Source organism: Bos indicus, chromosome 29, assembly GCF_029378745.1.
Source record: "Bos indicus isolate NIAB-ARS_2022 breed Sahiwal x Tharparkar chromosome 29, NIAB-ARS_B.indTharparkar_mat_pri_1.0, whole genome shotgun sequence".
Lineage (NCBI taxonomy): Eukaryota > Metazoa > Chordata > Mammalia > Artiodactyla > Bovidae > Bos > Bos indicus.
In genome coordinates, this window is record NC_091788.1 from 50,678,657 (window position 1) to 50,698,280 (window position 19,624).

Here is a 19,624-nt window from a genome sequence, read left to right on the forward strand (position 1 = left end):
GATATGGTATATAGCTTCCCAACTTATTCCGGTCTTAATGTGCTTTAATAAAATTTTATTATTTTTCCTTAACACTCATAAAAGTTGTAGTTTCGTCTCATCCATTCTGTTGTTGCTCTTTTCAATGATGTTTTACAAAACTGTGTCCCCTGATTATTGACAATATTTATTTTTAATTGAAGGGTAATTGCAATATTGTGTTGGTATACCTATTTTCCCTCCTTGAGCCTCCCTCCCACCTCCCACCCCTCTAGGTGATCACATATCCCCAGTTGGAGTTCCTCAATTTGAGTCATACATCAAATTCCCACTGGCTGTCTATTTTGCATATGTTAGTGTACAGTTTTCCAAGCTACTCTCTCCATTCCTCCCACTTCCTCCTTCCCACCCACCATTTAGGATATTTAGACACACGTGTAGATTAGTCTCTGTCTGGCCTCCCGAGATCCTCTCCACCTTTCTCTCTCTTTGTGTCTTTGTCTACAGAATGGATCTCCTGGTTAGCTTGATGGCAGACACTGCACAGATCAGAGATGCGAGGGCAGAGGTCAGGGGTTCACGTCCCCAGGCCCCTCCCACAGCCCTGTGGTTGGCAGTGACTTCACAGTCCGCTGAGGAAGCCTCTTTCCCTGACCTCTGCTCCCTCCCTCTCTTCCAGGCCAGGAGTAGTGGTAGCTCCATGAGACTAAAAGTCCCTCACGCTTTGCTTTTTCACTTCGCTCTGCCCTTTCTTGGTAAACAGGACATTTGCTGAAGTCTCTCCAGTGTTCTTCCTGAGAACACTGACTGTTTCTTGCTGGGACCCTGACTGATACGATAATTGCCAGCAGAAGTGACCACACAAAACAGGCTCTAAATGGGATGCTGGCCTTGGTGCACGTCTGTTTGATGGGTGTGTGGATAAAATCCTTGCCCAGGGAAATCGAGTACCAGGAGCCTGTGTCATCCAGGGACATCCCAATTCCTAAAATTATCACCAGCGGTGGCATGGGACGCTGTGCGAGTGGGTATCTAGTCGCTTGGGCAAATGCGGGATTGCAAAGACCGTGCAGTGGGCTGGCTACTTCCGAAGGTTCGGGAAGCTACACACCAGGGAAAGGACGGTTCAAGCCTCGGGTGTGACAGTGCCCTCAAGGAAAGCCACCGGGAACCCCTGCAACTCGACAAGCTGGGATTCGTACTGGTTTGGAGACCAGTAAGACCACACACCCTGGGGACACACAGGGGGACCCCATGTAGGACTGGGGCTTTTGTAGGTGATTCGGGGTAAGGTGTAAGGACGCGGGGTCTCGCTGTGGATTGGGTGCCATCTGGAAGCTTCTTAATACTTCCCATCTGGAAGGAGAGGCGACTGGCGGGCGGCTGAGGCTGTGACGCGAGGGGGGAAGCGACGTTCCAGCTCGGGTGGGAGAGGGTGGCCACTGGCGGGGGCAGTCCACGCGACTGACTGGAGTGGCCAGCGGCTGTCTCCTGCTGCTGCCTGGAAACCGCCTGTGTCGACAGCAGAACACCAGGCCCGGGGAAGCCGCCTCGGATGGAAAAGCGCAAAGCTGCGTGGAGACTCCAGAGACTGCCCGTCCAGCAGCGTCGGGCAGACCGTGCCGAGGGGCCGGCGGGCAGCAGGGGCATCGCGCGGCCTCACTGCCGGAACACTCGGAAGGCTGCGGCCGAACCGGGTCACGCCGGCCACTCGCTGGGCGCAGCCGGGCCACGAGACCGCCGCATCCGCGGCGGCTCCTATCACAAACCGCACGGGGCAGCCGCGCCCAACTGCCAGCCGCGCCCCAGCGCGCATGCGCACACTGCCGGCTCGGGAGCCATTTCGCGGGGCCGCGGCGCAGGGGGTGCAACTGCGCAGGCGCCCAGCGGGAGCGCGCGCGCCTGCGCGAGAAGCCGGAAGCGGCGGGGCGCACTGCGCCTGCGTCGGGGCCGGGCGGGGGCGGGGCCGCCGTCAGCTGACTGAGGCGGCTGCGGCCTCGCGGGACCGCCGTCTGGTCGCGTCTCTGTCAGCTGTCGGTGGGCTAGGCGCGGGGCCGGCCGGACCATGGCGACCACCGTCAGCACGCAGCGCGGGCCGGTAGGCTCCGGCGGGGGCGAGCTCCGCGGCCTTCGGGCACAGGGAGGGCCCGACGCCGGGCTCCGTGCGAGCGGAAGGGAGTCCCCGGGAGGGAGAGGCCGCGCACTGTGCGGGTCTCGGGGAGGAGGAGGCCTCACGCTCGCTGGGTCCCCGAGGCGGGGGGTGGTCGGCGCCCGGGGGCTCCCCGGGAGGAGGAGGGTCGGCGCCCGGGTGGGGGAAGGTCGGCACCCGCTGGGTCCCCGGGAGGAGGAGGTCGGCGCCCGTTGCGTCCGCAGGATGGGGGAGGGTCGGCGCCCGCTGGTTCCCCGGGAAGAGGAGGTCCCGTCCCCACCGGCGAGCCCCCGGGATGGGGGCGGGTCGGCACCCGCTGGGTCCCCGGGGCGGGGGAGCGTCGGCGCCCGTTGCGTCCTCGGGAGGAGGCGGCCCCGCCCCCACCGGCGGGCCCCCCAGGTGGGGGAGGGTCGGCCACCGCTGGGTCCCCGGAAGGAGGCGGCACCCTGTGCCTCGAGTGTTCCTCCGTAGAGGAGCACCGGACAGCGCTTGAATGAAGGAGGGTCCAGGCCCCGCTGTGTCCGTCGGTTTCTTCGGTAACGCATGAGGGGTCCTGAGCTGGGAGTCCTCTTCCGCCCCCGGCCCTGGAGCCCTGTCTCCTGCGCCGCTACTGTGTCCTGGTCCGAGAGCAAGGCTCGGGCTCCTGGGGAGTCGCCTCCAGCCCCCATTCAGACTGGGTTGGGGTGCCTGACCATGAGCAGTGACGTTTGTTTATTTAAATCACAGTCAGAGTCTTGAGTTGGGACAAGGTTGTGGTTGATGCTTTGATGTGGGTTCAGCAGGGAAGTCCCCGCAGCCCTGGGCTCTTCACCCTCCCGTCAGGGTGGACAGATCTTGTCTGTGTCTCCCCCAGCCGAGACGAATCTATCTACACGACATCTTTCTGAGTTTGAGGAAAGCAGGTCTTGTTGGAAGCCTTTTGGGCACAGGTGCTCTTTCTGAGCGTTTGAATGGACTTCGTGACAGACATGGGTGTGGAAAGGTCCCGGAGTCCATCGGGTGGATTCTGGCCCCTGACTCCACGTCTCCATCTTCACTGCACACGGGGGCTTGGAGCAGGCTGAGCGTCGGCGCTTCCTCCATTCTACATGGCGGCTCCTCAGAGAAGCTCGGGGCGCAGATGATCCGCTCCCCTGGGGCAGGGCTGGTGTCCGTTCTGTCCCAGCTCAGACCTGCTGGGAGCTCAGGGCCTTCATCAGGCAGGATCCACAGGCAGACATACGCAGGCCTGCTGGGACCCAGGGGAGGGGAGCGCGTGGTGAAGGCGGGCCTCCTCTCGTCCAGAGGGATGTTGGCCCTGCGCTGACGTAGGGCTGTGACGGGGCCCAGGCGGCAGGGGGTGTCCGGATATGAGGCCTGTGCTGTTGAGGTCCCAGTGACCCAGACGACCTGCACGTTCTCTTGTCAGGGTCGTGGGCCCCACACGTGGACTGGCAGGTGTTTGAGGGGTGCTCCTCAGGAGCCGAGCTCATGCCGTGAGGTTCGGTCTGGGCCAGAGCAGCTGGGGGCTCCGGCCCTTGGGCGCGCTGGCCTCGGTGCAGGGGCTCTCGTGTCTTGTGCAGCATGGCTCACTGATGCCGCTGCCAGGCTCACAGAGGAGCCAGGCCTGGGCCTGGAGGTCTGACCTGGAATCGTGGTGAGCAGTGGCCTCCCTGGGCCAGGGCGTGGGGTGAGTAGGGTTGTGGAGGAAGCACGTCTGACCGAGACTTGAGGGAGGGGGAGCGTGGAAAGCAGAGCCTGAGAGGGCGGGGAGAGCCGCTGCTTCGAGGCTGGGGGGTCCTGGGCGGGGTGCCTGTGCTGGGGGCGGGGGGGTCACTAGAGTGTGCTTCCTGTTTTTTCTGGAGCTTTTGCCTGGTACCTTCCCTCTGGTTCACGTGTCCCCGCCAGCCTACCCCCCGTGGGTGAACTGCACTTGTAGAGGCTTCCTTTGCTGTCGGCGTTGGGGGCCCTTCCTTGTGCGGTTACTAGAGTCTGGCGGAGACCTCCTCCCTTGCCAGGATATGTGGACTCGGCGTTGCCTGCCCCCCGCCTACTGTCCATACAGACTGTATTTAAGGACAAGTAGACCACACTCATCTATACCAACAGGCCCCCCAAAACCAAGCAATAAAACTCAAACACAACTCTCTGCCACCCCTGGTGAGTCACAGGTTCAGCAACAGTGATCACTTCGTGCAAGGCTGACGAGGACCCGGCCATCATAGGCCAAGTGGCGTCACCCGACAGCTCGCCCTCAGGCCTCACGAGGCAAATGACAGAAAGGGGCTGTACTGACCAGCCCGCATCTCCAAAAGCTGGACAAGTGGCCCTCATTGCTCCCGTCGGCCTAGAGTCTGTCCTGTGCGTGCCTGGCGCAGTGGGGCCCGCGGACGGCGCGGCGTGTGGCAGAGCTGCGAGACCAGCCGGGGCCTGCAGCAGGGGCTTCCTGTGCCGGGTCCCGGCCGGGTGGCACGCCCAAGGGCCAGCCCTCTGCTGGGGATCCCAGCCCGGCCCACACAGGACAGGCAGCGTTCAGCCTCAGCCCAGGGTCACTGACCAGGGGACCCGGGCCGACTCTGAAGCCTGATGTCTCCTCCTGTGCCTGGGGAAGGACGGATGGGCAGGGCCCCCGGGCACGAGAAGGCAGAAGTGGCCCGCCCACTTGGAGATTCTCTCTGTCCCCGAGTAGGGCGCCTGAGGGGCTGGGGACTGACTGAAACTCCAGAAGACGTGGCATTTGTGTCTTCGGAATAGTTTTCCCTGAGTGGCCACTGAGGGTTGCCCGCCCTGTGCTGTCTGCCCACTTTCAGTGGTGCTGGCATTTCCCTTCTGACTACCTTCTCCACCCTGTGCTTCTGTCTGGTCCACAGAGGTTGAAGAAGCACGACTGGGCACCCACGGGAGCGACTGTGTGGGGGTCGGAGGAGGTTTGTGGCATGTGTCGCTGCAGACCCTGTGCCATGCTGTGTGCCCGCAGACTCTAGGCCGACGGGAGCAATGAGGGCCATTGGTCCAGCTTTTGGAGATGCGGGCTGGTCAGCACAGCCCCTTTCTGTCATTTGCCTCGTGAGGCCTGAGGGCGAGCTGTCGGGTGACGCCACTTGGCCTGTGATGGCCGGGTCCTCATCAGCCTTGCACGAAGTGATCACTGTTGCTGAACCTGTGACTCACCAGGGGTGGCAGAGAGTTGTGTTTGAGTTTTATTGCTTGGTTTTGGGGGGCCTGTTGGTATAGATGAGTGTGGTCTACTTGTCCTTAATTACAGTCTGTATGGAAGGCAAGACGCAGGCTCAGGTCTTGCTCTGTCTTTGCAATATTCAAAGGAAGGAGCGGTTCATCTCTTCGGGCTGGTGCGTGGCTTTGTCTCTCTCTTGGTTGGAGTCTGGCCCGAGCTCCCTTCTTGCTCAAGTGGCTCGCTCTCGCCAGGTGAGTCCGTCCCTCTGGCCCAAGTCCGGGGCGAGGGGTGGCTTCTCCGCCCAGCTGGCCCATGTCCTGATTCCCCAGGCTCCGTGAGCTCTGCTCTGGATTCTCTGTGGCTGAGCTAGGAGCGCTTCCGGGCTGAGAAGGCCCCGTCTTCCTGTGAGTCAGACCTTGTTGCGTGTGGTGGCCCTGCTGGCCTGTGCAGGCCTTTCTTGTTTGGTTTGTTGCGATGAGGGACGCCAGCTTGCTTTCAGGGAGCGTCTGCCTGGTGGATTTCCGTTCTCGGACTCACTCTTCTGAGTGTGAGTGTCGGGTGGGTCTGCCGTCAGCAGCACGCACTCGACCATCAGGTCTTCACCCTTTGACGGGAATGTGTTAGTGTTACGTGCACGGTTACACACACGCTGTTTGTTCCCAGTACTTCCTTTTGTGCTTTTATTTGCCTGCTTTTCTTCTTTTTCTCTCCTGCCTTCTGTTGGAGTCATTGACCCAGGTACGTTCCATTTTCGTTCTCTGCTGGTTTGGAAACACGTCATCCTTCTCTCTTGTTGCAGTCCTCCTGGGGACATCACCGTGTGGCCCAGGGGGCTCTCAGGTCCGTCCCTGTAACGGCCCTCCTGGGCAGCAGGCGGCCTCGGTGACCTCTGCTTTCCTCCCAGAAGTGGTGTTATTTTGATGAGCTAGTGTTTGTTCAGATGGATTGTTGGTCCTGCTTTCTCTGATTCCTGAAAAGTCTGTGTGATATCTGGGACTCTGAGCTCACGGTCCCCTCCTCTCCGGATGTGAAGGTTGCCCGTGTGGCCTCTGCAGCAGACCCCCTCTGCTCAGGCGCCCGCGTCTCCGCGTCCTTCGCCCCGCCCCCGCCGATGCTGCTGCCCCGGCCAGCACGGGAGGGGCCGCTGCCTGTCACAGTGGAAAGGCCCCGGGGCAGAACCTGCCTGCATTCTGTGGGGCGCAGGAGTGAGCAGGTGGGGAGCGGGACTCAGGTGGTGACTTGTCTGGGGTTTGTTCTGGGGCCTCTGAAAATGGCTGCAGCTGTGGACACAGGTGTGATGTCCCTTCCTGCTGGGGGTCTTCATCTTCATGCGGATTTCCTTCATTCCCTGGGACCCTCGCTGAAGTTCCCGTTGCCTCAGGCGGCAGCCCCAGCCCCTTTGCAGCTCCCACCAGAAACTCGCGCACACCCACAGGTTCTCTTGTGGCTCTGCCTTCTGAGCAGACCCAGAGTCGGTTCCTTCTCAGCCTGGGCACCTCCACACCTGCCTCCCCTACCTAGCTGGTCCCCGCTGTCACCCCTGGGGCCAGGCCCCAGGCAGAGCCCGCTGTGCATGCAGCCCCTCGCCCACCCCCACCCCGGCCCCTCCTCGTCTCCGAGTCAGAGCCCGGCGCTCCTGGAGCCCGTCCGCCTGCCATGCTCCTGCCCTCCCTGGCTTGCCCGGCTCTGGCCACCTCCCCGCCGTCCCTGGAGCAGCCCCCCGGGCTCCTGGCCAGGCCTGTGCCCCACTTCTCCCCAGACCCTGCTTGCCGCCCCTTCCTGCCTTCAGGTCCCTGCGGAGGCGGCGTCTTCTCCCAAGGCCGCCTCAGCCGGCCACGCCGTCTCCCCTCAGGCAGCAGTGGGACCTTGTGCGGTTGCCTGTCTTCTGCTGTGACCCGAGCCCCGCGGGCGCTGCGATTGCCCAGCGTCTGGCTGTGAAGACGCGCACGTGCGGTGAAGCTAAGGCCTTGCCGTGCCGCGCCCGTCCGCCCCGCCCTGCTGCCCCACAGCCTGCCGGTGGGGCCGGTATAGTGCAGTGTGGACGGGGCGCTCCCGGTCAGTTGACTGCAGTGTGGACAGGGTTGTTGCGTCTGAGTCAGTTGCGCCAGGCCCTGAGCAGCATGAGAGGCGCAGGCGCTCCTGGCCGGGCCCCCAGGGGCCGCTCACTGTCTGTCCGTGGCGTGGTCTGGTGCGCGTGTGGCTGGTGGTGCCCTCTCTGCTCTTGCCCTCTGGCATCCTTGTGCCCACTTAACGCCTCCTCTTGGCCCCCGTCCGGGGCTCACGTGGACTGTCCGCAGGGCTGGGACAGCCAGACGCTTGGGCTTCAGTGGCCTGTCCGAGTCTGGGCCATTTAGGAAGTTGGGGCAGCCTGCAGGATAGGAACGGGAGGAGAGCTGGTCTCCGGGAAGGACGGGGCTGTTTGCAGTGACACCTGGCAGAGGACAGGGCTGGGGGCTCCATGGAGTCCTTCAGGAGCCGACCCCTCCTCGGCTGGCTTTGGAGGCGCTGGTGGTACCCGCCTTCCCTCTGGTGGCTTCCAGATTTTTCCTTCTCGTTCCTTGAGGCAGGAGGAGGATGGGGTGGGCAGGGAGGGTGACGGCGCAGAGACCCACCCCATGGCTGCAGTGGCCCGCGTGGTGATGGTGGGAGTTGCGGGCCTCAGCGGGCACGTCCTGTGACCTCCCGGGGGTGGGGTGTGTGTGGCTTGCTCCTCCCAACAGGCCACTGAGGCTGCTGTCCGGCTGGTGGGGCTGTTGTCAACCACCCCCGGGCAGGGAGCCCCCAGGGCCTGCTCTGGCCCACTGCTGACTCAGGCCTCCGCCCCCCGCAGCGCCTGCAGGCGGGCAGCTGCCTGGACCGGGAGTCTCTGGGTTCTGTGCTGCTGCACCAGCTCTTGGCTGTGACGACCCCCCGCCCTCCACCCAGGCCTGAGCCTGGCCCACTGTCCAGTGGCTCCCATGTGACCTGTGCTGACCCAGAGCCAGCGTGAGGATGCTGAAGTGGGGGCACAGCCCCGGGAGTCAACTCACGGCAGGGGACACGGACTGTGCAGGAGCGGAGCGGCCGTTCCTGACCGTCCCCGCAGGGTCCTCAGGGCTGGCAGGCGGCCGCTCCGAAGGACAGCGGGCGGGGGTGGGTTGTGCTCGACCCCGGGGCGTGGTCACCAAGAGTCAGGGTTAAAGCGCCAGGCAGGCCGGGGCGGGGCTGTGGGCACGTGGCAGCAAGCAGCCCGAGGGCTCTGGGCGGGTGCATTGTGGGCACACGGGCTCTGGTCTTGGCACTGGGGACTGGTGTGTCCTGGGTGCCTCAGTCCTTCCTGAGGGGTGCGGCCACAGGGTGTCATGAGCGGCCTGCCTCCCGAGGCCCGTGCTGGGGCCCGCTCTGCTGTGCCACCACCCAGGAGACGCGCCCCACAGCGCCTTGGGGAGCGAAGGAAGGTGCTGAGCCTTTCCTGGCAACGCGGGCTCCAGGGTGCCTGGGCCCCGCCCTGCGCTGGGCCTCGAGGCAGCGGAGCTGGGGGACGTGGAGTGGATCCCGGTGTCCCCAGGGAACAGGCCACGGGGGACGGTGGCGAGGGTGCCCGTCGGAAAGGCCTCTCTGCCCCTCCATGGTTCCCGTCTGTCCCGGCGTTGGCATCAGACTCGCGGGGGCCCTCTCCATTGTACCGGTGCTGGTTCTGGGGCGAGAGCCAGCACGCTGCGCGAGCAGCAGCAGGGCAGCAGGCTGAGGGTGCGGGGGTGGGGGCAGTCCAGAGCTGGCAGGAGCGCTCTCCCAGGGGCGCCGTGAGCGGGGCAGGCAGCTGCCGTCTAGATGCCCACCGCAAGCCGTCTGGTCAGCCCTGTGGGAGCCTTGGCGTCTGGCAGCGTCTGGTGGTCCCTGGCGGTCACTGTCCATAAACGTGATTGCCAGAGCTCACCGTGACATGCAGGGTCTTCTCTCCCGTGTTCCCTGAAGCCGCCGTGTCCTTCAGGGCCCTGCACAGGGGTCTGTGGGCCCTGCGCTCTGGGCACCAAGGGGGGCTGTGGCCTTGGTTCCCCCCAGTAGCCAGGCCTCTGTCGTGGGTCCTGGGCCCTGGCTGCACTGTGCCCCCCGGTCCTGCACCGCCCCCACCCGGCAGAGCGCAGAGGCGGGTGGTCCAGGTGCCCAAGCACACAGGGCCGCCTGCCCTGGGGGCCGTCTCTCCATACTCAGCGCCCCTGCGGAGCCCAGCTGGCCCGAGCTGGGTCTCCTTGGAGTCGTCACCGTCTTGCCGTCAGACCACACACGCTCCACTAGCGGGCGTGTGCCCAGGAGCCGGCGCTCTCCCGTCACTTTCCCTGTCCAGGGCCAGGTCCCGGGGCTTCTGCTGGTCAGTCTGTTGGTTTCTTGGTCTCCAGGGTGCTTCTGTGTGTGAGCTGTTCTCCTGAGGCATCCGCACAGAGGCTGTTCCGAGTCTGTGGGCATCCGGGCCTCAGGCTTCACCCAGTGAGCAGCTCGTGGTGGAGAGGCCGTGTTTGCCATGGTCCTGGTCTGCGGCGGGGACCGCCAGCATGTGGACAAGTGCATCTGAGGCCTGAGTGGCTTGCAACCCCGGCAAGGGTGCGAGACCTGCTTTCAGGCAGGGACGTGCTCGGGTCTCCACGGAGCCCCTTGTGCTGGGCGCCCTGCCCCCGGGAGCACAGGCCCTGCAGGCTGGAGCTCCAGACCCGCGTGGTGCAGGCAGGGGGCCGGCCTGGGGCGGGTGTCCCCGCACTGACGCTGCGGTCCTGCAGGTATACATCGGGGAGCTGCCCCAGGACTTCCTGCGCATAACGCCCACGCAGCAACAGCAGCAGATCCAGCTGGACGCACAGGCCGCGCAGCAGCTGCAGTACGGAGGGGCGCTGGGCACCGTGGGCCGCCTCAGCGTCACCGTGGTGCAGGTGGGTGCAGCCCCCAGAGCCCACAGGGCTGAGCGCAGGCGCTGGGGCTGGGGCAGCGGTGGGCGGCCCCGGGCTACTGTGGAGAGCATACCTCGCACTGGAGTCCCCACCCCTGGGGTCGGGGCAAGGGTGGGGTTTGGGGGGCAGCGAGCAGTGTGGAGCAAGTAAGTGGGAAGCAGGTAGTTCGTCTTGAGCTGGGTCCAGGGCTCCCTTGGGCTCTGTGTCAGGAAGATCGTGGGCAAGGCTGGAAGGCCCCGCATTTGGCCTCCTGGGGGTATCCATCCCAGTTCGAGAGCCCTCAGGTGGGGGTGGGAGGAGGGTGTGTGACCCCACGGCCTGTTGCCGGCACCGGGGGTGGTGGGCAGTGACCAGAATGGGGAGACTGCAGGAGGAGCAGGCGGGGAGGAGAGCCACGCTTCAATGTTGGGAGACATTCAGTCAAGGGTGCTTAAAAGGAGGTGCCTGAGGCTGAGAGACGAGGACTTGAGGGGGAGGTCCCGCGGCGACATGAGGCGCGTGTCCAGAGGTGGGCCAGCCGGTCCTCCGTGGAGGGGCGGCTCTGGGGCACGATCGTGGGCAGGTGCGCCAGAGCTCGGGGTGTTGGCCCGAGAGGGGTGCAAGGAGGCTCCCAATGGGCAGGGCTTCCTCCAAGCCTTCAGAGGGAAGAGATGGTGTCACACGGGCAGCAGGCTCTAGGGGTTTTTTAAAAAAATCAGCCTGTTGAATATGATTTCCGTGTCAGGATGCACTGGTTTGAATTTGTTTCTGTGACCTCTTGACACATGTGTCCACCCCTGTGATAAGAGCATTTCTCCAGCACCGTGGAAAGTTCCCTTCCCTCTGCCTGTCGTGGGCTTGCCCTCAGGCCCCAGGACGCTTCCTGGAGTCTGTCCATTGCTCGGCAGGAAGCAGGGTGCCAGCCCTGGTCACCGTGAGGCTTGGGCTCCAGGGGATCAGGCCCCTCAGAGCGGATTCCCAGCCCCCCCGGGCACTGGGCAGGATCAGTCACCGCTAAGAGTCCTGCCCGGTCAGAGAGCCAGCACGGTCGCTGTCTGAGAACGCAGAGAAGGCCTTGGCCAGGCCTCGCCTCTCAGGAGGGTCCCGACCCCTGCTTCTCTGGGGCTCAGACTGTGTCCCAGGATGGCCTGCCCTTTCCACCCTCCTCCCCGGGAGTGGTGGTGGGGCCCAGCCCTGCTCAGCAGCGGGTGTGTCCTGAGACGCTGGGCCCAGCCCAGATTGCCTCCTTGTTCCTGGGCCCCAGAGCACGGTTGTCCTCAGAACGGGCTCTGGGACCCCATGGACAGCAGAGTCTGAGGCCGCTCAAGGCCATTACCTAAAACAGTGCAGGTTTGCACGTGACCTGCACAGATCCCATGTACTCAGAGCCATCCCTGGGTTACTTGTGACACCTAACACGCCGAACATGCCACAGGAGCACAGTTGTCATACGGAACAAGGCTGTAAACGCAGTTGCTGGTGTGGCAGATTGAGGTTTTGCTTTTGGAAGTTTCTGGAATGTTGTTTCCTGGTACAGTGCCTTTCACTTTGGACCTGTGGTTGTGGAGGGCCCACAGCACAGTGGTGGCCGTGTCCAGTGGGTCAGCACCCAGAGCACCCCGGAAGCTGTGGGTGGTGGGGAGGCCCCCCAGGCGGACAGCTGCCGCCCCGCCTCATGCGGCGGCTTTGTTTCAGGCCAAGCTGGCCAAGAACTACGGCATGACCCGCATGGACCCCTACTGCCGCCTGCGCCTGGGCTACGCCGTGTACGAGACGCCCACGGCCCACAACGGCGCCAAGAACCCGCGCTGGAACAAGGTCATCCAGTGCACTGTGCCCCCGGGCGTGGACTCCTTCTACCTGGAGATCTTCGACGAGGTGGGCACCACGCGGGCCACTGCGGTTCAGGCTCCTGGCTGCTCCAGAACGTCGGGCATGTGTGCATGCGGGGTGCTGTGGTGTGACAGGCGCTCTGTGCCCCCAGAGTCTCTGGAACCTACACTCAGACACGTCACCACCGTGTTCAGAGTGTGGGCATCGCCTGACCAGGCAGGCCAGGCACTGCTGTCCGCACATGGCTCAGGGCTGACGTGCTCAGGCCCTTGGCAGGGTGGGCACTGGCCTCTTTGTGGGTGAATGGCAGGAGCCTCCTGAGTGTCCCCGGGGTGTCAGGCGCCCCGGGCCCTTCTCAGCCTGGCCCTCCACGTGCCCCAGCCCTCCTAAAGCCGGCTCAGGGTGGGGTGGGCGGCAGGGCTGGGAGAGGCTGCGGCCCTTGGGGGCTCGGGATGGGGTGGGCAGCAGGGCTGGGAGCGGCTGCAGCCCTCGGGTCTCGGCCCCCTCCCTTGTGTTTCCTCCCGCCCCGCAGCCTCACCTCTGGGGCCTGGGGTGGAGGGGGAGGGGAAGGCGTGGTTCAGGGGAGCGCGTGTCTGCGGGGGTTTGGCCCCGCGGGTTGGTGCAGGCGATGGTGGTGGCTCCCTGGAGCCCCCTCCCTCCGTGTGGACCCACAGGAGGGGAGCGAGGCGGGTGCTCCGTGCTGGGCACACCCTGCGGGGGGAGGGCCCTGGGAGCTCTGGGGTCACGTGCCTTCTTCCGTCTCCCCCAGCGGGCCTTCTCCATGGACGACCGCATCGCCTGGACGCACGTAACGATCCCTGAGGCGCTGAAGCAGGGCAAGGTCGTGGACGAGTGGTACAGCCTGAGCGGGCGGCAGGGCGACGACAAGGAGGGCATGATCAACCTGGTGCTGTCCTACACGGTGAGGCCGCCGTCCCGCCCTGGTGCCCCCAGCGCGGGGTCAGGCAGGGGGCCCGGGCCGGCTGACCCCCAGCCTCGGGGCCGCCGCGCTGGTACCTGCTCACCCCTTCCTGGCACTGGACCAGGTTACTGCGGGTTCCCATGTCAGCACGTTGACTCCTGGGTACATCCTGCCTGTTGAGCAGGTGCTTCCACATGGCTGGGACGCTGCTACTGTACTTAACTAACTGCAGCCAGAGAGAGGCCGTCCCGAGGCGTCAGGAGTCTGAACCTGAAGTTCACACTTCGGTTTACGTTCTTGAGCAGCGTCCTCTGTTGATGTTCGGCTCAGGGGTCATCTCTTCTCAGTCGGGGTTCCGCAGGTCTGACGACAGACGCTCCACCCAAGTCGTCGTCCTCTGCCCGCAGAGGAGCCTGTGGGGAGTCGGTGTGAACGGGAGTCTGACGGTGCGGACAGGGCACGTCCCTGCCTCGACCCGTGGGGCTCCAGGCCCGGTGCTGTCCCCTTGCAGGGTGCTCCTGTTGAGGCTGGGTGTGCGTGTTCTGCCGTGACCCTGGGCCATCTTTGGTGTGTTTCAGTCGCTGCCGGCTGCCATGATGATGCCGCCTCAGCCCGTGGTCCTGATGCCCACCGTGTACCAGCAGGGTGTGGGCTACGTGCCCATCACAGGTGCGTCTGCCCTCCCCGCAGCACGTCTGCTGGGATGGCATCAGAGCAGGAGGGAGGTGCATGGGGTGTCAGACTAGAGGCTGGGCCTGCTCTGCAAGTGGTGCCTGGAGAGCCTCCCTAACCGGTGGTCTGCTGCTGTGTGTGGGCTTCTGCACGTGTAGGGAATAGTTTTTTTTTCTCTGTCGGTGCAAAGGTGAGTTGAAACGTATGGAGACGGGGAAGCGTGATTTCTGAGTGTTCTGAGTCGCCATAGCGCGAGGCACGTCCTGTCGGGTGGGTGGACGGGCTGCGTGCCTGAGCCCTCCTGCGTGCGTTCCCCGTACGCAGCCGTTGACCTCACAGCGTTTACCTTTATGACCCGGTGGTTTGCGTCTTGCAGCAGAGTCAGGTTGGGTTTGGCTTTTCTCTTGGATTTCTGTGCCTTCACGTCAGCCTGTGGTCAGTTCCCACCCTGGCTCTGGTTGGAAGTGACTCAGCTCCCCTGCCTGTGAACGTCTGTAGGACGGGGTGGGGTGCAAGCGTGGGAGGCTCAGCGCCCGGGAGATGGGCAAGGACGCGCGGATGCCGTGCACACGGTGGCGGCCACGTCCTGAGAAACCTCTGAGCTCTTGAGCAGAGCGCACGGGAGAGTGAGGGCTGGAGTTACAGCCCTGGACCCGGGCAGGGGCCTCAGGAGAGGCGGGGTGTCTGCTAAAGGGTGAGTGTCCCAGAGCCGGAAATGCAGGCCGTAGCGGGGTGGGGGCTGCAGACGGCGGGAGCTGGCCGGTGAAGCCGTCAACACCCCTATCTCAGGTCCCCTTCCTGCTCCCCGCTGGTTCAGGGTGGTGAGCGGGCGCCTGCCCAGCTCCGGAACGCCTGGGCCCTTGGCCTCATGAGGCTCAAGGGCCCGTGTGGGACCCGGCAACCTCTCGCCTCTCAGGATGGTCAGGACTAAGGGGCGGCGGGCGCAGGCAGCTGGGTGCTCAGCGGGGCTGGGCCAGGAGGGGGCTGGGGGCTGGGGGCTGGGGGGTGGCGGGAGGAAGGGGCCGGCCCCGCTCCTGCCTCGGGTGCATGTCCGGCCCCGCAGGCAGCTGTGTCCATCACATGCTCGGTCCCACCCCTGCGGCCGGCACCCCTTCGCCTCAGCGCTTGTCGGCTCTTCTGCTGGTTTTGGTTTGGATGGTTTTGAGCTGCCTTTAAGCTGAGCTCAGACAGGAAAGGAAACCATGTGAGCTGTCGGGCCGGGTTGGGTGACTGTGCTTTTGAGTTTCTAAAGACAAATGATTTTAAATCCTTTTCTGCTCTTCAGAGTGGTGTTTGACCACGTTCTGTCTCTGTTAGCCGTAGGGTCTCAGTAGCACCGTCTTTCCTTGTGCTGGTCTGTTTTCCTCACGAGATGGTCGGAGCTTTGACTTGGGGTCTGGTGGCTCCAGGTCTGAATCTTCGGCAGCTGAGATGCCTTGAGGTTCTCAGTGTCCACAAGGGAGTGAGGGGGTGAGGCTGGCGTGGCGAGCTGACACCGGAGCCCCACGTGTTGCCCATGTGGAGTGGGGGGTCTGCTGTCCCCAGGACGCTGGCCCTGGTGGGGTCTCCTTCCTTGTCAGGGTCTGACTGGGACTGGGTGCCCAACTGGGAAGGCCTGTCCTGGAGCGCTGGCAGAGAGGGGGGGCGGGGGAGTCTCAGTGCTTGGGGTGGGGAGGGTGGCAGGTGGGGGTGGCCATGGTGGGAGGGGTTGACCCCTGTGGTGTAAATGGCCGAGGTCTGCTCACCCCCGTTTCTCCTGAGTGTCTGGCCTATCTGAGAGGTCATGTCGGGGGCCGAGATCTCTGGGGTTACGTTGGGGTGGGGAGACCTCTGGGGTCATGTTGAGAGGGGAGACCCCTGGGGTCATGTTGGAGTGGGGAGATCTCTGGGGTCATGTCGTGGTGGGGAGACCCCTGGGGTCATGTTGGGGTGGGGAGACCCCTGGGGTCGTGTTGGGTGGGGGAGACCCCTGGGGTCATGTCATGGGTTGGGGGAGATCTCTGGGGTCGTGTTGGGGGGGAGACCTCAGGTGAGACCTGGCCCCACGGTGGAAGTGCTGCCCGCTGAGCCCGCCTCTGCTTGCAGGAATGCCCACTGTGTGCAGCCCCGGCGTGGTGCCCGTGGCGCTGCCCCCAGCTGTGAGCGCCCAGCCCCGCTGCAGCGAGGAGGACCTGAAGGCCATCCAGGACATGTTCCCCAACATGGACCGAGAGGTGATCCGCTCCGTGCTGGAGGCCCAGCGGGGCAGCAGGGACGCGGCCATCAACTCCCTGCTCCAGATGGGCGAGGAGTCCTAGACACGCCCGCCGTCTCGCCGCCTGCCCGCCCGCCCAGCTCCCCCGAGCACTGTCCCCAGCAGATCCCCGTGAACGCGCCCCACGCAGCCCCTTCCTCGGACGTCCGTGTCGCCACCCTCGCCCTCGTCTGGGATGCATGTGGTTTTGGTTCTTGCAGCCGTTCTCCACGTGGTCGGGGTGGGTGGGGTGGCTCTCTTCCCGCTTCCTGTCGGAGGGTAGAGGTGGCAGGTCCCGTGCACACGCCCACTTTCTGCCGGCCGTCCTCCCAGGAGGCTCTCCTGGGAGCAGCTCCCCCGCAGGGCTTCGGTTCTGGGCCCCTTCTGGGTGGACAGGTGGTCTCTGGTGATGCCACCTGACTGGGTAGACACACTAACGTGAGGCACAGAGGATCCACCGACAGCTGCTGTGGGTCTTGTTAGGACTTCAGGACAAGAAACTCCTCTCCTCCCCGTGGTGGTCTTCGTGGGCCTCTCGCTGGGGCCGGGCAGACCTCGTCTTGGGGCCCAGCCTGTGCGCGGAGTCCTGGGCCCAGCCTGGCATCTGCAGCCACGTCCTGAGCCTGCGGCCCCGTAGTCTTTACTGCTGCCTCGCCCTCCATGCCATGTTGTCCCAAGGGGTCGCCGCCCCCAGACGCGCTCTGACCATAGAGCTCAGTGAGGCGGGTGTTGGGGGCAGGCCCAGTCCTTGGCCTTGTCTGTCAGAGGGTCTCTAGGACTCTCAGCTCACCGCCGACCTCGTGTAGGAAGCTGGGCCCCAGGCTGGGTCAGCGTGGTGACCGCCGGCACTGGGAGGTCTTCTCAAGAGGCAAGAGGCGCCCCGCGGCGTGGGTGGCACCCTGCTGCCTCTGGCTGTGGACACTGAGGATGGGGCCAGGCTGGGTGGTGCCCCGTGGAAATGAGAACACAGTGCGCTCTGACGTGGTTGCTGCTGTTGGCAGTCAGCCGTGGTCGCCGCTGTCTGGAGGCCTTGCCCAGCCTCTGGACATGGAGACAGATCCCACCCGGTGACGTCGGGCGGTCACCTGAGGCGGCGAGGACTCAGAGCCCAGTCCTGTCCTCCACGTAGGCTTAATGGGATGCCGGCCAGCGGTCAAGCTGACCAGACTCCTCCCGTGGTGACCCGGGGGCGGGGAGGCCTGTGAGGGGGGTTCAGACCACCGGTGCCTTTGCCGCAGGCTCTCTGTAGATGCGTGAGACCGACTGGGCAGCTGCAGCCTGGCTGCAGCATTGTGACCACAGTCGGCGCAGCTCTGACAGGCCGACCCAGCCTGTGCACCCCGCCCAGTGGTCCCCGGCCCAGGCGGCCCCACGCCGCTTCCCCACCGCCGCATCCCCCTGCCTGGGCCTCCGAAGACAGGAGTCTTGGCTTCAGGGCAGCTGCAGGCCTGCCAGCTTGGGGTCCTTTGTTATGGACGCCTGCTGCTTCACTGGGTCAGAGGAGGGTGCATCTGTGGGGCCTCAAGACGTCCGATGGCCCTGCTGTCCCCGCGCTCTGCTCACGTCCATGCGCGTGTCCCGGATGCCCCTCGGGGGTCCTCAGCGCGGCGCCCGCGGCTGCCAGGCCCAGGACAGGGCGCCTTGCAGGTCGTCGTTGCTTGGTGTCGGAGAGGAGAGGCGTGTACAGCGGGCTCCCCACCCCACTCCCGTTTCAGGAGCCCTGCCGGTGTTTGCAGAAATGGTCCTTGGAGCTTTGAGTTTCAGATCATTCTGTTGGGGTCCAGGGTCCAGGTTCCTCTTCGATTGTAAGATATGTTTGTACCTTTCAGCCTTCTAACTTAATAAACGGTCTATGGAAAAACAGAGAATCCAGTCCTTCAGAGAGAGTTTACTGTTTTTGTTCCACTTTAATCTGGCTTGTAATAAGCCAGTTGATGAAACGGCTTACCAGCAGACTAGTGAGTAAAGGCACAGGGCAGAGGTTGGACTCTGCCCAGGAGCCTGGAGTGTGAGCGTGGAGCTCAGAGTGTGTGCACGGAGCTCAGAGTGTATCCATTGAGCCTGCCGTGTGAGCACGGAGCCTGCATGGAGCCTGGCGTGTGAGCGCGGAGCCTGCATGGAGCCTGGCGTGTGAGCGCGGAGCCTGGCGTGCGAGCATGGAGCCTGCATGGAGCCTGGCGTGTGAGCGCGGAGCCTGCATGGAGCCTGGCGTGTGAGCATGGAGCCTGGCGTGCGAGCACAGAGCCTGCATGGAGCCTTCATGGAGCCTGGTGTGTGAGCACGGAGCCTGCATGGAGCGTGGCGTGCGAGCGCGGAACCTGCATGGAGCCTGGCGTGTGAGCACAGAGCCTGGCGTGCAAGCACAGAGCCTGCACGGAGCCTGGCATGTGATGTGAGCACAGAGCGTGCATGGAGCCTGGCGTGCGAGCACGGAGCCTGCATGGAGCCTGGCGTGTGAGCACAGAGCGTGCATGGAGCCTGGCATGTGAGCACGGAGCCTGTATGGACCCTGGCGTGAGCACGGAGCCTGCATGGAGCCTGGCGTGTGAGCACAGAGTGTGCATGGAGCCTGGCATGTGAGCACGGAGCCTGCATGGAGCCTGGTATGTGAGCATGGAGCCTGGCGTGTGAGCGCGGAGCCTGCATGGAGCCTGGCGTGTGAGCGTGGAGCCTGGCGTGCGAGCATGGAGCCTGCGTGGAGCCTGGCGTGTGAGCGCGGAGCCTGGTGTGAGAGCACGGATCCTGCATGGGCCTGGCGTGCGAGCACAGAGCCTGCATGGAGCCTTCATGGAGCCTGGCGTGCGAGCGCGGAGCCTGCATGGAGCCTTCATGGAGCCTGGTGTGCGAGCGCGGAGCCTGCATGGAGCCTGGTGTGCAAGCGTGGAGCCTGCATGGAGCCTGGCGTGTGAGCGCAGAGCCTGCATGGAGCCTGGCGTGCGAGCATGGAGCCTGGCGTGCGAGCACGGAGCCTGGCGTGCGAGCACGGAGCCTGCATGGAGCCTGGCGTGTGAGCACAGAGTGTGCATGGAGCCTGGCGTGTGAGCACGGAGCCTGTATGGAGCCTGGCGTGAGCATGGAGCCTGCATGGAGCCTGGCGTGCGAGTGCGGAGCCTGTATGGAGCCTGGCGTGCGAGCACAGAGCCTGCGTGGAGCCTGGTGTGCGAGCGCGGAGCCTGCATGGAGTCTGGTGTGCAAGCGTGGAGCCTGCATGGAGCCTGGTGTGCGAGCGAGGAGCCTGGGTCTGTTGTCTGGCTGGGCTTCCAGAAGACAAAGCCCGGGCACTGGCCCCAGCCCACAGGCACTGGCTGCCCGGTCCAGTTGCCCCATGTGTGGCTCTTCTCCAGGGTGCTCCGACCCGGGAGTAGGCCACGGGATGTCCCCTCAGCTAGGCGAGCCCCACTGGTCTCGGGGGCACGCCCCCGCCCCTGGAGGCACCTGCCAGTCCAATGCTCTGGGTCTTCATGGGCCCACGCATCCCCGGGCCCCACCACGGAAAGCCAAGCCTCACAGATCTCTTTGCCCCGAGGGCCCTTCTGGGCTCGTCACTCACATAGCCCGGGATGGGCTCCCAAATTCCAAAAGCTGGGTCTGACCCGGGCACTGCTCTGGGTCCTCGGCCTGTCCCCTACCCCGCAGCCGGTCCCCCGACAAGGCTCAGGGTTTGTCAGGCCCCCGAGATGCCTCCCCAGCCCTCCGTCACCCATGCCTCAGCCCCTGCAGCCTGCACGCTGACCCCCCTCAGTTACGGGCAGAGGGGCGGGCTGGCCCCGCCACTGTGGCGGCT

General features: G+C 64.6%; 1 protein-coding gene across 1 annotated transcript; it reads left to right on the forward strand.

Moving 5' to 3' along the window:
- The first annotated feature begins 1,920 nt into the window (after positions 1 to 1,920).
- TOLLIP (toll interacting protein) lies at positions 1,921 to 17,708 on the forward strand. Its single transcript, XM_070783067.1, has 6 exons — positions 1,921 to 2,077; positions 10,034 to 10,183; positions 11,876 to 12,058; positions 12,783 to 12,935; positions 13,514 to 13,604; positions 15,693 to 17,708. The coding sequence occupies exons 1-6, from the start codon at positions 2,045 to 2,047 to the stop codon at positions 15,902 to 15,904; spliced, it is 822 nt and encodes a 273-aa protein (XP_070639168.1). The 5' UTR covers positions 1,921 to 2,044; the 3' UTR covers positions 15,905 to 17,708.
- Positions 17,709 to 19,624: the final 1,916 nt, after the last annotated feature.